We start from the raw sequence: 14,944 nt of genomic DNA, 5'->3' as shown, positions 1-14,944 counted from the left end.
ACGGTTTGTCACTGCGTTTATTTTGGTTTGCCAGCTGTACTTGCATTCTGACTTATACGATAGACTGAACTGTTTCTTAGCTGTGCTGAGATTTATTGCGCATGTCACAGTTCTTATCTGCAATGTTTTATTGCGCAGGTCACACATTCTTTCTTAACTTTCACTTCTGATCTTTTGTTCACCTGCCAAGAGAGGTAGGCACATAGCTCGGCCAAGATGTAATTAATTCAGATAGCAAGTTTGTATTTTTACTTTTTTTATATTAAAATGTTTGGTTTTTTTACTTTTTTTTATATTAAAATGTTTGTTTTTTTATTAGAACAGGCTTCGGGTTTATTTTTGCTTATTCAAGAAGTATACTTCGAGGAGAAGCCACGATCCATCATCATTAATTACAAAGGTTTAAATTATATCCTTGTCACGGTTAATTGTGGATGCTCCAACACTGGAAGAGACTGGACAACCTCTCGTCTCAAATTGTATAGCACAGTAATGGCTAACCTCTTCAGGAGTGGGTGCCCAAAGCATGCAAGAGCACCCCTGAATGTGTGTGTGCATGCCCCCAAATCCCCAAAATGCAATGTGTGTGTATCCCCCACACATGCGCCCCACCTCCCATGCATGCACACATGTCCCGTCTGTACACCCAGGCACCCTGCACATGCTCACCTGTGCATGCGGCCCCCCACGCATTTACGGCAGAGACCCGAAGACCAGCTGGCTGGTGGGAGGCGCACATGCCCTGAAGCTCACGTGCCATCAGAGAGGGTGCTGCGGGTCACCTGTGGCATGCGTGCCATAGGTTTGCCATCATGGGTATAGTGTCTCCTGCTTGAGAAGGATTGGACCAGAAGACCTCCAAAGTCCCTTCCAGCTCTATTCTGATTCTGAGTCCCTCATGTGTAGAGGGAACCAATGAGATTTGGATTTCTTCCAAATTGCTTGGGAGAATCACCACGTGTCTTACTTGGTTTGGGGTGGGGGGTTGACATTATCAGTTATGAGAACTTTGGGGTTCCTCTGGACTTGTGGGTGAATCATTGCTCCTTCAGAACATCCTTAAGTGTCATAACAGACCATCCTTTGCAATGGTGGCTGAAGAGCTGCACAATGCAATTAGTCATTAGTTTTTAGCTACCTTTTTTTGGAATGCCTTGGGGTGATGCAAGCTTTTTTCTCCCAAGTGATCTCTGTTTGTGAATACCTCCTCACCTGGCAGGGATTCAAAAGGAATCTGAAAGCTTAAGTGCAGAAGTGTTCCTTCCCCCACCTTTCCTGCACCTCCATATTCCATTACAATTTGGCATTTGTCCTGGGTTGGTATCTCCTTTCAAGCACATATTTGGTTTTCTTCCTTCTGCTAACACAAGGAGGCAAAAAAAAAAACCACCCCAACTTCTGATGGTCTGGCTGAGCTCACTTGTCATGTTAGATCATGGTCTGTTTTTTCCATGCTTCCTTGAATTAACCGTTAAGTGTCTGGTTCACATACATTGATAACTCCTAAACTAGTTTCTAAAACAGGGCTCTCCAACTTTGGCAACTTTACGACTTGTGGACTTCAATTCCCAGAATTCCTCAGCCAGCGCATGCTGGCTGAGGAATTCTGGGAGTTGAAGTCCACAAGTCGTAAAGTTGCCATGGTTGGGGACCCCTGTTCTAAACTGCACTGGTTTAATTCTATTCATCACCTAAACTGAGAGTCAGTTTTGGAATAGTGGTTAAGGTGTTGACCTAGAAACCAGGAGACTGGGAGTTCTAGTCCTCCTTTAGGAATGAATTTACAGCTACCTCCCCTCCCCCCAGTTGTCTCCTCTGAACTGAAGTACCCAGTTTCAGATAGGAAAAATATAAACTGGATGTTTGGGAAATGCAGTTTTTAGATAGGATAGGGAAATTAATTAAACTGCAATTTACAAATACTAATGATTAAGCTGGGCTGCAATCCTATAGCTGCTTACTTCAAAACATCCCCCATGGAATTCCAAGTGGCTGATATTTTTGAGTGAAGTCATATTGAGCCTCTAGCAGCTGTGGGAACTACTCACCTATGTTGAACTATAACTCCCATCACTTTCCGGCCATGCTGATCAAAGGCAAAGGAAATTGTAGTCTGGCACGCCTACAAGCACTAGTACAGGTAGTCCTTGACTTACAATTGGCTGCTTAGCAAGGGTTCAAAATTACAACAGACTTCCCCAGGCTTTCTTATGTTCAAAATTATCAAAGATGCTCCCCGCCCTCTCCCGGTTACATGATTGCATTTTGGGTGTTAATCAACATGTATGGATGACTGTGGTGTCCTGTTGTCACTTCACCATAACTTACATTTTTTGTCAGCAACTGGAGTTTACTTTGGGTTTCTGACAGAAATGCCCATTGTGTATAATGGTGTTTTGGCCCGCCAGCAGAGCTGGCAGCAGATTCAGACAGTAAGGAGGTTGGGGAGGAACATGGGCCAGTCCTGGAGTCTTGGGAAGACGCTGATGAGGGCTCTGTGTCAGAGGCAGAGATGGGGCCAGGGCCGTCTGATAGTTATCAGTTGCCTTCAGAGTCAGACATCAGTGAGGCAGACAAACAACTGGAGCCTGTTCCCAGTATGCACATGCGCAGAGTTGCCAGACAAAGGGAACAGCTAAGGAACAAGGGTTGACTTGGGAATAAGGGCACAGGTGGATGGTGAATAGCCCTTCCCACAGGGAATAAAAGAGGAGCGAAAGGCAAGGGGTGTTTGCAGGAGACAATTAGTTCATTCCTGCATTCTTGCCAAGTATTGCAGCGTCTGAAAGATATCGGCCTGGCCACTCTCCAAGCCTGATAAAGGTCGATAATTGTGAACTATCTTGAAAGACTGTGGGTCGGGACTTTGCTGGAGAGGAAATTACTGTAAATTAAATAAAGGGGGTTTATCGGGGGAGGACTCAGCTTCATGCTGCTGGGAAAACCTAGGTCAGAACAAATGAATTTGCTTCATGAACATTACAAAAAAAATATCATATAATTTGCCATAGTAATATGGTGACCTCCTTAACAACTAGGCCAACTTACGACCATAATTCTGGCCTCAATCAGAATCTCAGTGAAATTTCCCCATATAAGGAAGGTTGCTATACTTATGAAGAAAAATAATTATTGGCGGGAGAGGGGGAACAAGTAAAAGTAAAAACATATAAACTCTGTTCTAGCGTTGACTAAAACATTCATGGGCTTCCCATAGTTTTCTTTAATTTTATCTCTGTCTTCCTCACTGAAATCATTAACTGATCTTAAATTCTTTTGGAAGAATTCTCAATCTGCATGTGGAGCATTGCATTGTAACAGAAATGCAAGCCTCTGAGCATTGTGACACATGGGACTTTCTTCCCATATACCGTATTTTTCAGAGTATAAGACGCACCGGAGTATAACACGGACCCAGGTTTTTGAAGAGGCAATTTTTTTTAAAAAAAGTAGGTAGGTAGATAGAGGGATAGAGAGGGAGAGAAAGAGAGAGAAATACAGTAGATAGGGAGGGGGACAGAGAGAGAGAGAGAACAGATAGGTAGGTAGGTAGATAAAGGGATAGAGAAAGAGAGACAAATAGAGAGAGAGAGAGAAATACACTAGGGAGGTAGGGAGAGAGAGAGTAGTTAGGTAGGTAGGTAGATAAAGGGATAGAGAGAGAGAAATAGAGAGAGATAAATACGGTAGGTAGGTAGGTAGAGGGATAGAAAGAGGGAAATATATATAGAGAAATATAGTAGATAGGGAGAGAGAGAGAGAGTAGGTAAGTTGGTAGGTAGAGGGATAGAGAGAGAAAAATAGAGAGAAATACAGTAGATAGGTAGGGAGAGAGAGAGTAGTAAATTTGTTAGGTAGGTAGGTAGGTAGATAAAGGGATAGAGAGAAATAAATAGAGAGAGAGAGAGAAATACAGTAGGTAGGTAGGGAGAGAGAGAGACAGTGTGTGTAGATAGGTAGGTAGGTAGGTAGAGGGATAGAGAGAGAGAAATAGAGAGAGATAGAGAAATACAGAAGATAGGTAGGGAGAGAGAGAAAGTAGGTAGGTTGGTAGGTAGAGGGATAGAGAGAGAAATAAAGAAAGATAGAGAGAAAAATATAGTATAGGTAGGGGGAGAGGGAGTAGGTAGGAAGGTATATAGGTAGATAGAGGGGGAGAGAGGGAGAGAGAAATACAGTAGGTAGAGTGAGAGAGAGTGAGAGTGAGAGTGAGAGTGAGTGAGTGAGAGAGAGAGAGAGAGAGAGAGAGAGAGAGAGAAGGTAGGTAGGTAGATGTTTCCAGGTGCATTTATCCATGTGCTGGAGAAGGAAATCGCTGACCTGTAGCACCTAAAACTTTATTTGTGCTGGCACAGCACTTGACCAATGTAATTCTCATCAATCCCTCTAACTAAACAGCTTTCTGAAAGGAAAAAAAAAGATTTGCACTTTGCAAAACTCCCCAAAACGGCCCGTTTTTCATGAAAATGGGACCGTTTTTTCAAATAAAAGGCATGAATAGCCTTGGGGGGCTTGCAGAGGGCTCCTGGTAGGATGTGGGGGGCAAAAACAAGCAAAAAACAGCCTGTTTTTCACAAAAACTGGCCTTTTTGTCAAAAATTGCATGCATAGCCTTATGGAGGCTTATAGAGTGCTGCTGGGGGCTAGGAGAGGCAAAAAACGGCCCATTTTGTGCTCATTCCTGCCCTCCCCAGCCCCCAGCAGCACTCTATAAGCCTCCATAAGGCTATGCACGGCCATTTTGGTGAAGGAGGCGGGGCTTCGGGAGGCAAAACATGCTGTATTCAGTGTATAAGATGCACCCAGATTTTCAGCCTCTTTTTAGAGGAAAAAAGGTGCGTCCGAAAAATACGGTAGCTTGAAAATTATTTTCGGGTTCCGGTTCCGGCGGCGGCGGCGACGGGCAGCTCTTTGCCCGCTCCGGCTCCCCGGTGGGCTTCCCCACTCCTTGGGGGGCACAAAACACCCCGCAGAGGGGTCCTGCCGGAGGGGCGGCATCGCGGAGGACTCCTGCAGCGGCGGCGGCCGGCGGGAGGTCTCTCGCGCGCCCAAGGCACCGGGGAGCAAGCTCGGAGGGCGCTTCGCGTTTCTGCGCCTCGCGCCTCACTATAAGCCGACTGGAGAATGCAACAATAGAAGGAAGCGGCTGCAGGGCGGTGAGGTTGCTTCTCTCTTCATTCCCTACTTTGCATGAAGAACTATTCAGCTTTTTAAAAAAGATTTTTACTTTCGGAGCATTTTGGAGGCGCGGCTGGAGGGAGGGGGTTTCCCCCCCCCCTTGGACAAGCGGCGAGGAACAATTCTGCTCTCAGCCCCTGGGGAAGGAGGAGGGGGGAGAGCCAACGAATGAAGTCTCACCCAGGCTGAGATGATTTTCTCTTCAACTTATTTCTACATATTACTGTGATTTGAGGACTTTTGGAACTTTTTAAAACTTTGTTATGCCTCTGTGCCCAAAACTGGCAGGGCAAGATGGCACACTTCCGTTGTCTTTATGAACTGTGAAACCTGACTCCACCTTTAAAATTCAGGCTTCCGGTCCTTGTCTCCGTGTCTCCCAGAGGAATCTCTTGTGGATTGGTATTTTTTAAACTTCCTAGGGGAAATTTTCTATCTACTGCCAGATTTATTAGAGAGACTCTCTTCTGCCTGGCTCTTCTGCTCCCGAGACTCACCTGGCTACCCTTCTTTTCTAACTGTCTATCTTATATATGGACTGAACTTCTAACGTTATAAAGGATGACATCTAAAAGACCACCTCCTGGAAAACCTGGCTTTGCCACTTCTGCTCCAACATCCGCAACATCCAGTCCAGCCACACAGTCAAAGATATCAGAACTGATGCAACCTAAGACTACAGAGATGGACTTTCAACAAATGCTTCAACAAATTCTACAGGGCCAGGAGGAAATTAAGAAACAGCTAAGGGAAATGAAAGATGAAATTAAAGAAAACCAAGCCCAAATATATAAGAACTCACAAAGACTGAATCTTGTGGAAGGGGGGGGTGGAGGAGGTGAGGGGGGGGGGGGTAGAAGCTGTGCAGAAAGGGAACAAAGATCTTGACATCCAACAGATGAAAATAGAATTTGAGAGAATGTCCTATTACCTTAGATTTCAAAATGTTATAGAAGAAGATGGGGAAAACATAAAGGACATCATGACAAACATCCTGGCTGACTACACACACAAAGAAAAACAACAGATGGGGTGGGATATAGACCTGGTTTATAGAGTGAACTCAGCTTATGCTAGAACACACAATGTACCTAGGGAGGTTCACATTAAATTTCTTAGAAAAAGCACAAGAGATGAAATTCTGGGTGTACAAAGGGGGCAAGCATTGACATACCATGATATGGAGATAACCATTCTGAAGCAGATCCCTAAGAAGATTAGAGAAAAAAGGAAGAATTATTCGCAATTAGCGAATAAATTATACCAGAAAGGGGTGTGGTTTAGATGGTTGATGCCTGAAGGTATGCTGATATTCTGGGAGGAGACAAGAATCAGAATCAATTCACCCATAGAGGCGCAGGCCTTTATGGAAAAAAAACAAAACACTCCTAGAAAAAACACAAGACACTACAACGGACACACAGGACACGGGAGGGGCCAGAGCTCTGCCAGTGGAGGGAGATGGGGCAATAGCAAGAAGACTCAGATCACAAAAATAAACAAGAAAATCATATTATTATAAACTGACCGAAAGTGATAATGGAATTATATCTGGATTTTATACTGTAATGTCTAATCTGATTGAATTTAGTAATAGAACTAATATGCTGATTGTAATCAATTATATACCAATGCATTATATATAAATGTATACTATGAGTATGGAGGGAGGGACGCCTGCCACATTTTGCAACTGCCAAAATTTGTATACCTGTCCATTTACCCTTTTCCCTATAAATGTTGAAAAACCAAGAAAAAATGTTCCTCAGCAATATTTATTCATATTTATTTATTTTGTTTTTGCTGAATCATTTACCATATTTTTTGGACTATAAGAAGCACCGGAGTATAAGACGCACCATGATTTTGGAGAGTTAAATTTTTTTAAAAAAAGATTTTGCACTCTGCAGGCCTCCCAAACCCTCTGCACACCTCATTTATTGCAAAAAAAGAAAAAAAGGGCATGCAGAGCTTTGGGAGACTCTTAGAGTGCTCCTAGGGGTTGGGGGGGGGGGCAAAAACAAGCAAAAAATTGCCCTTTTTCTCAAAAATGGCCTGGGTTTTTTTGCAAAACAAAGGGGGCATGCAGAGGCTTTGGGAGGCTTGTAGAGTGCTCCTGGGGTCGGTGGGGGGAAAAGAGACCAATTTTTTGCTTTTTCCTCCTCCCCAGCCCCCAGGATCACTTTGCAAGACTCCCAAACCCTCCGCACGTCCATTTCTGCAAAAGGGGTGGGGTTTTGGTAGGCCAAAAATGCTGTATTCAGGGTATAAGACACAGATCTTCTACACTGATTTCCACCCTCTTTTTTGAGGGGAAAAAGGTGCATCTTATCCTCCTAAAAATATGGTCGTTTTGATGTCTCACTTGTCTACCTTGTTACTTTTATTCAAAACAAATGCTGGTCATGAGATACCTTGAATAAAATTCTCCTGGATTAGTATTTTGGCTGATGCCCTCCTCCCATATAATGGATATCTATTCTCAGATAGGCATATTGTACCCTTTTTTAAAGCTGTAAACTTTAGAGGAAGCAACAGCAAGCAAGGAATGTCAGGCCAAGGCGAATTGGAATGTAGTCATTTCAGTTCTGTCAGGTGACAGAGCCCTAGATAAATCATTTCCTCGGGAGTAAGGAATAGGGACACGGTGACTAAGGTCAGCAATTCGGCGGTTTGAATCCCTAGTGAGCTCCCGTTACTTGTCCCAGCTTCTGCCAACCTAGCAGTTCGAAAGCATGTAAAAATGCAAGTAGAAAAATAGGGACCACCTTTGGTGGGAAGGAAACAGCGTTCCGTGCGCCTTCGGTGTTTAGTCATGCCGGCCACATGACCATGGAGACATCTTAGGACAGCGCTGACTCTTTGGCTTTGAAACGGAGATAAGCACTGCCCCCTAGAGTCGGGAATGACTAGCACATATGTGCGAGGAGAACCTTTGCCATACAGGAGTAAAGATTCAACCAGCCATATTGCACAAACTTTGGCCATTGGATGGTTCACCGAGTTATGAATGTTTTATGAAAGACTTGAAATTGGATGAGTCCATTCAACTTGTTAAGTTCAAAGCAATCACTTTGGTGCATTTGTTGATGAGACTTATCTAAATGTATAGCCTTGGATGGCTAACCATGTTTTAAAAAACATACAAAGAAAACCATAAAACCCACAGCAGCCAGGGGAGGAAAAATTATAATATTATAATACATAAAATTATAACATATGATCAAGTCTACACTTGATCATTTGACTCCAACTCTAATCTGAGAATAGAAGACCCAACACCTGAAAGCCATCACATCCTACAAAATTTACCTTCAGCTACTATACTTCAGCAATCAAGACTAGACTGGTTCAGAATGTCAACTGCAAAAGCTTTTCAGGGAAAGTGTCAGAGAGAGGAAAATTAAAATCACAATTCCAATTTCATTTGGAGAGAATCAACGGCAACCACCTCTCTGACCTTACACACCTGCCAGAGTCATCAGCACATCGCAGTTTTCTGTGGGGACCGTTTTCATCCACGATTTATTGGACATGATGTAACGCCCAGCCTGCAGCAGACGTTTCCCAAACAGCTTGTCTGTGAAGAGAGAAGTACAGATGGTGAATCACTGAGTGCTTTTGGAACCAGCATCTTTCAATTGAGCCGAGATGCATTGAAAAGAGACTTGGATGCCCTTCCCTTTCTCTCCTGGGAGGGTCCCGCCTTTCCTTTCCTCTGATTCGCAGAAATGTCAGGCCCAAGGCCAGAGAAGACACAGCAAAACCCAATCAAGTTCATCTGGTGAACAGAATCTTGCCAAGCTAAAGCAATAACTTTTGAACTTACTAGATCAGGGGTGTCAAACTCAAGGCACGCGGGAAGGATACTGCAAAATCTCCATTCCCACCCAATTCTGGGGCTAGCTAGAGGTGGCATTTGCCCGTTCTCTGGATCACTCAAAATTTCCGCTACCGGTTCTCCGAACTACTCAAAATTTCAGCTACCGGTTCTCCAGAACTGTCAGAACCTGTCAGATTTCACCCCTGTAGTAGGACAATGGATCCCCCATCCTCGCCCAGGCCCCCACAGGTACCCCGACACTAGTGACGTCCTTCTGGCCATACACACACTCCAAGGTCAAACACAACCCTGATGCAACTCTCAAAGAAATCAAGTTTGACACCCTTTTCATGATATATCATGAAATATTCTAAGATGTGTCTACCCAGAAGCTCTTCCCCTTTCCCCCATCCAGTTTAGGACTTCACAATCTCTGAATGCTGGCCTGTCTCTGGGGAAGTTCAAGGTTGTCAAAACTCCCCCTACTGTTCCTCCTGGTGCAGGTTCTGTCACATTAAGAGATTGGATTGGGATGCTGGATTAAGAGCCCTCCCCTGATCCAGCAGGGTTTATATTAGGGCTATCTATTGCTTCTCTACCTTAGAAAGCCACCAGAGCTTTTCATGTTCAGCAACAGTGTTTCAGAACAACCAGTATAATAGGAAATCACAGGGAAAGGTTTTCCACAATGAAAAATCTTTCTCATTAGGTTAGGCTACTGGTAGTCCTCGACTTACCATCACAATCCAGCCCAACATTTATGTTGCTATTCGAGAGAATGGTTGAGTGAGTTTGCACCATTTTACAAACTTTCTTGCTACAGCTGTTAAGTGAATTGCTGCAATTGTTAAGTTAGTAACACAATTGTTAAGTGAACCTGGCATCCCCATTGACTGCTTGTCAGAAGCTCGCAAAAGGTGATCACATGCAACCTGGGACACTACAACCGTTATAAATATGAGGCAGTTGCCAAGCGTCCAAATCATAAGTCACTTTTTTTTTATTAACAAGGTTTTTATTAAACGTAAATTAAAACATTGGACACAGTATAAACCGTCCTGGCAGAATCTATGCCATACATGCTAAGATATTCAGTTATACATTATAGCCATCCTGTTTTTTTAAAGATTTGATCCATACCATATTTACAAAAAGGGAAAAAGTAACCTATTTCCAGCCATGTTGGTTTGTGTTTATCTTGTACTTTCTCACATTTATCATTTCATACATAATTCTAGTCTCCATTCTATGAATCTTGCTCATGCCTATTTTCAGCTTTCCCTTTTATATTCCAACCATCGATAAAATTTATCCCAGATCTTATAATATTCTGATTCCTCTTTATTCTTCAATTCCCACATCCGTTTATCCATTTCAGCGCAGATCAAGATTTTTCCTAATTATTTCCCTTTCATGTGGAGTTTCCCAGTTTTTCCAATTTTGGGCAAAGACCCTTCTTGCTGCCGTGATAATATGTATAGTTAAAAAGATAACCCTCTTGTTGTATTTCTTGTTTATAATTTCCAAGAGAAATAGTTCCAGTGGGAATTCTATTTCCTCTTCGGTTATCTCTATCAACCACTTTTGAATATTCTGCTAGTATGTTTTGGCTTTTTGGCACGACCACCACATATGGTAATACGTGCCTGGTTCTTGGTCACATTTCCAGCAATTTTGGCGATGAATTTCTAAACATTTTGGCGATTCTTGCGGGTGGAAGGTGCCACCTATAAAACATCTTATATAGGTTTTCCTTATACAGTATTGATAAGTCACCTTTTTCAGTGCTGTTGTAATTTCAAACAGTCATTAAACAAATGCTTATATGCGAGGACTACTTGTACAATTATGTCCTGCTACTGTAAGAATGTTCATCCTGGCTCAGGATCATGGGTATTGCAAGCAAGAAAATCTGAAGACACATGGCTGGAGAAGTCAGTTTCTTTGTGATACCCACCTAGCCACAATTGAAAACTGATACTGAACAAGCCAGAATCTCTGTTCTTACTGTGATAGGAAACCCTTCAACATTAAACAGTACAACATTAAATTCTGAATGAACAATGCAAATCCACTGATAGGTTGTTCAGACAAACCTATGCAAGCACACCAGTAAAAATGCATTTCTATTCATCATGTTGCTTTTTTAAAAAAAATGCATATCAAAAAGGACTTGGGGCCACTTATGCCTTCCTGGAAACCTGAGCATTAGGGCATATTTTGAGAGGAGAAGCTGGACTCCGATGGGAAATCTCAGTTTCTCATTTTGCTGGAAAGGATCTATAAACACTTTGGTTACATAGGAGCAGAAACATTTTAGTGCAGGAGTAAGGCTAAGTAAGGAGTGCAGGAGTAAGGCTAAGTAAACGGGGCAGGAATAAGGGGGCAGGAATGGTATAAACCTTGGTGGAAAACAATATAGAATAGAATAGAAACCAGAGTTGGAAGGGACCTTGGAGGTCTTCTAGTCCAACCTCCTGCTTAGGCAGGAAATCCTACACCACTTCAGACAAATGGCTATCCAACATCTTCTTTAAAACTTCCAGTGTTGGAGCATTCAGAACCTCTGGAGGCAAGTTGTTCCACTGATTAACTGTTCTAACTGTCAGGAAATTTCTCCTCAGTTCTAAGTTGCTTCTCTCCTTGATTAGTTTCCACTATGTAGGTTGAACATGCTGGATGTGGTTTAGATTACATCAGGCATGTCCAACCTGCACATGCAGTTCTGGACAACTAGTAATGCAGGCCGCCACAATGTTATAATGAAAAATATTTTAAAAAGTAAAGACATTGTTATTTATGTACATTAGCTATATTATGTATTTTACATGCAGCCCATGAAATCCCTCTTCATTGAAAGTGAATCAGGCAAGCCAAAATGTTGGACACTCATGGATTAATTACACAGTCTGTCTTTCCTCTTTCATTTCCCCAAACTGTGCCCTGGTTAAGTTTAGCTCCTTTTTTATAGGGCTGCCAATCCTGTCCTCTGCAAAAAGTATTGTGCCTATACATGCAACAGCCACACAGGCAAAAATTCAACAGGTGAAGTATTTACTACTTCAAGCTGGGCTTCATTTACAGTTGCAGTCCCGGAAGTCTATCATGATTGGAAATCCATTGCTTTGCCGTTCCAAAAAAAAGGACAAAGGTGTTCTTAGGAAAATACATACAAAAGCCAGAATAATTTAATAACCCATGATACGTACCAATGATTTACCTCATTCTTCCCGAAGTGCAAGTCAATTCTTGCTAAATGTCATATCAGACCTGTAAACCAGCCCCTCTTCATTCAAGCTCCCACCTCTTCAAGGGACTGTTTTTTTCTCTCTGCTTCATCTTGATGTGCACATAAACCACACACATACACTCACGCACACATGCACACACGCACACACACACCAGTTTGCACAAGAGTGTCTCTTTTATCCCGTTGAAAGATAGCACCAGCCAGACGTCACTAATAACGCATACTTGTTACGTATACTTAATATTGGGAAATATCCGCTGAAAAGATGGAGAAACGGGGAGGGGGAGGCGGTGGGAATGTTGAAACTAGACATTTCTATGGCAACCAACTCAGTGATGGATTTCCCAGTAGTTTTGGCTGTTCTCAGCATATACCGAGTCCATTGATCTACAGTCTCTGCCTGCGGTCTACTAACAAGCTATTAAAGGTCCAAAATTGGCAACAGGAGCAAAAACCAGAATTTGGTTTGCCTCGCGTCAGAAATACTGTGCGGGAAACAAAACCTTCCCCACTGAGATGTGAAGTAACTTCAGTTCCCAGAATTTGCAATGTGGCCTATAAGTGTTGGCGGGGGAGGCTTTAGGATCCATGCACACCTGTGCAGAAACATTTGTGGCTGGCTATAATCAAAAAGCCACAATTTTATTTATTTACTTATGTATTTGATTTCTGTAGCTGCCCATCTCCACAAGTGAAACGTGCCAATTGTGGCACGTGTGCATAGGCTGCAAAGCCAAAAGGTTAGAGAGAACAGGGGCCAATGACTTATTCCTTTCATGCATGAATGTCATGTGTAGTTTCCTAAGCCCACGGTCTTGGCATGTAAATCCAGACAGAGAAACATAATGTAGGCTTGGCTCATTTAATCATTGAAACAAATGCTACTTAACACCAAAGGAAGATAAGCTCTAAAGGTCTACAGCTTTTTAGATCTTTTAGAAATATGTTTCTTAAAAATTAAAATCTAAAAATCTATGTTTAACTGTTTTGCTGTATGCTACCCAGAGTTATTTTTGGTGAGATGGGTAACCATATAAATTTGATTTCAATAAATAAGTTTTTCATCTTGTAATCAACTTTTGTGACATTCTGACGACCAAAATCATTGGGGAAGCTAGATTCACTAAACAATCATTTGAACAACTGTGGCAATTCACTTGACCACAGGAAATCTAAAAGTCTAAATATGTTTACTGTTTTGCTGTATGCACCCAGAGTTACTTTTGGTGAGATGGGTAACCATACAAATTTGATTTAAATAAATAGGTTTTCCAGTAACATCACAACATCCCTGAGGTGAGGACTGTAGCCCCCAATTCTCCCATTATTTCACTGCTGGCATATTGTGATGGGGAGCCCAGTCACAAAGTTGGCCTGGGAAGGAAGAATTATATGTGCCACATAGCCAGGAGAAGAACTGGCTATAAAAGCAATTAACTATTATATTCCTTTAATCATTATCTTCAGAAATGTTTTTGCCAAAATTGTCTTGTTATTCAACAGAAGAATTTCAGCCACATGTTCACCTGTATATCTAAACTTTAGGACATCATTCTCCAACAAGAGTGCTTTCCCAGATGTGTCAGGACACCAACTTCTAGGATGCCCAACTAGTTCTGGAACTAGTAGGATGGCATACAACCAGGAAATTTTAGCGTATTGTTGCTAAATGTAGCAATGAGGACTAGAAGCTTGTGTGGCAAGAATCCAGCTAGACTGGAAAAGGCAGCAGCAGAAGATTGGATGTGAAGGCAGAACCTGGCCCAAAGCCAACAGGCTACAAAGAGCAGCACATCTGGAAGCAAATATGTCAAGACCAGCAGGACTCGTTTTCTTAAGTAAGTAGTTAATTGAGAGAAAGGGCCCAAGGGTTCCCTGGAGTATGAATCACACCCCGCTATTTGGCAATAATTTTATCTAGTCCTTTTCCTGAGAAATAAAAGTTTCGCTGTTGGGCTAAAATGGGGAGAAGAGAAACTAACCCTTTTATTTTCTGGTGCCTTCCTGGAAAAGTCCATGCAGTTTTCTTGACAAAATTGCAAAGCGGTTTGCTATTAACTTCTTTCAGAATGTGTAAAGTGGAAAAAGAGCGACTGGTTAAAAATTGTCCAGGGGTCTCTGTGATAAGAGGAAACTAGAAACTGTGCCTCCTACTCCACTACGTCATCCACTACACCAGTCTGGCTTTCATCATGCCTGATTAGCCGTATCAGGGTTACCATAATGGCCACACTGAAAAGCGACAGCAAGTCCATACAGATAGCCCTCAAATTAGCAACCATTTGTTTAGTGACTGTTCAAAGTTACAAAGGCACTGAAGAAAGTGACTGATGATCATTTTTCACAAATACAACTCTTGCAGCATCCCTGTGGTCACATGACCAAAATTCAGACACTTAGCAACTGATAGAATAGAATAGAATAGAATAGAATAGAATAGAATAGAATAGAATAACAGAGTTGGAAGGGATCTTGGAGGTCTTCTAGTCCAACCCCCTGCTTAGGCAGGAAACCCTACACCACTTCAGACAAATGGCTATCCAACATCTTCTTAAAGACTTCCAGTGTTGGGGCATTCACAACTTCTGGAGGCAACTTCTGTTCCACTGATTAATTGTTCTAACTGTCAGGAAGTTTCTCCTCAGTTCTAAGTTGCTTCTCTCCTTGATTAGTTTCCACCCATTGCTTCTTGT

At 42.4% G+C, this 14,944-nt stretch overlaps 1 protein-coding gene across 2 annotated transcripts in view; it reads right to left on the bottom strand.

Annotated features, from left to right (window-relative positions):
• Positions 1-14,944, bottom strand: part of ANO8 (anoctamin 8) — a 106,611-nt gene that overhangs the window by 83,959 nt on the left and 7,708 nt on the right. For both annotated transcript variants that reach the window (XM_081958347.1, XM_081958346.1), the window contains exon 2: positions 8,648-8,758. In XM_081958347.1, coding sequence (XP_081814473.1) covers positions 8,648-8,758 — 111 coding nt within the window. The remainder of the gene's footprint in view (positions 1-8,647; positions 8,759-14,944) is intronic.

The sequence above is a fragment of the Natrix helvetica genome, assembly GCF_964273705.1.
Source record: "Natrix helvetica genome assembly, chromosome: 1".
In the NCBI taxonomy this organism is placed as follows: Eukaryota; Metazoa; Chordata; class Lepidosauria; order Squamata; family Natricidae; genus Natrix; species Natrix helvetica.
Note: the sequence above shows the minus strand (reverse complement) of the source record. Positions and strands in the feature narration are given on the sequence as shown.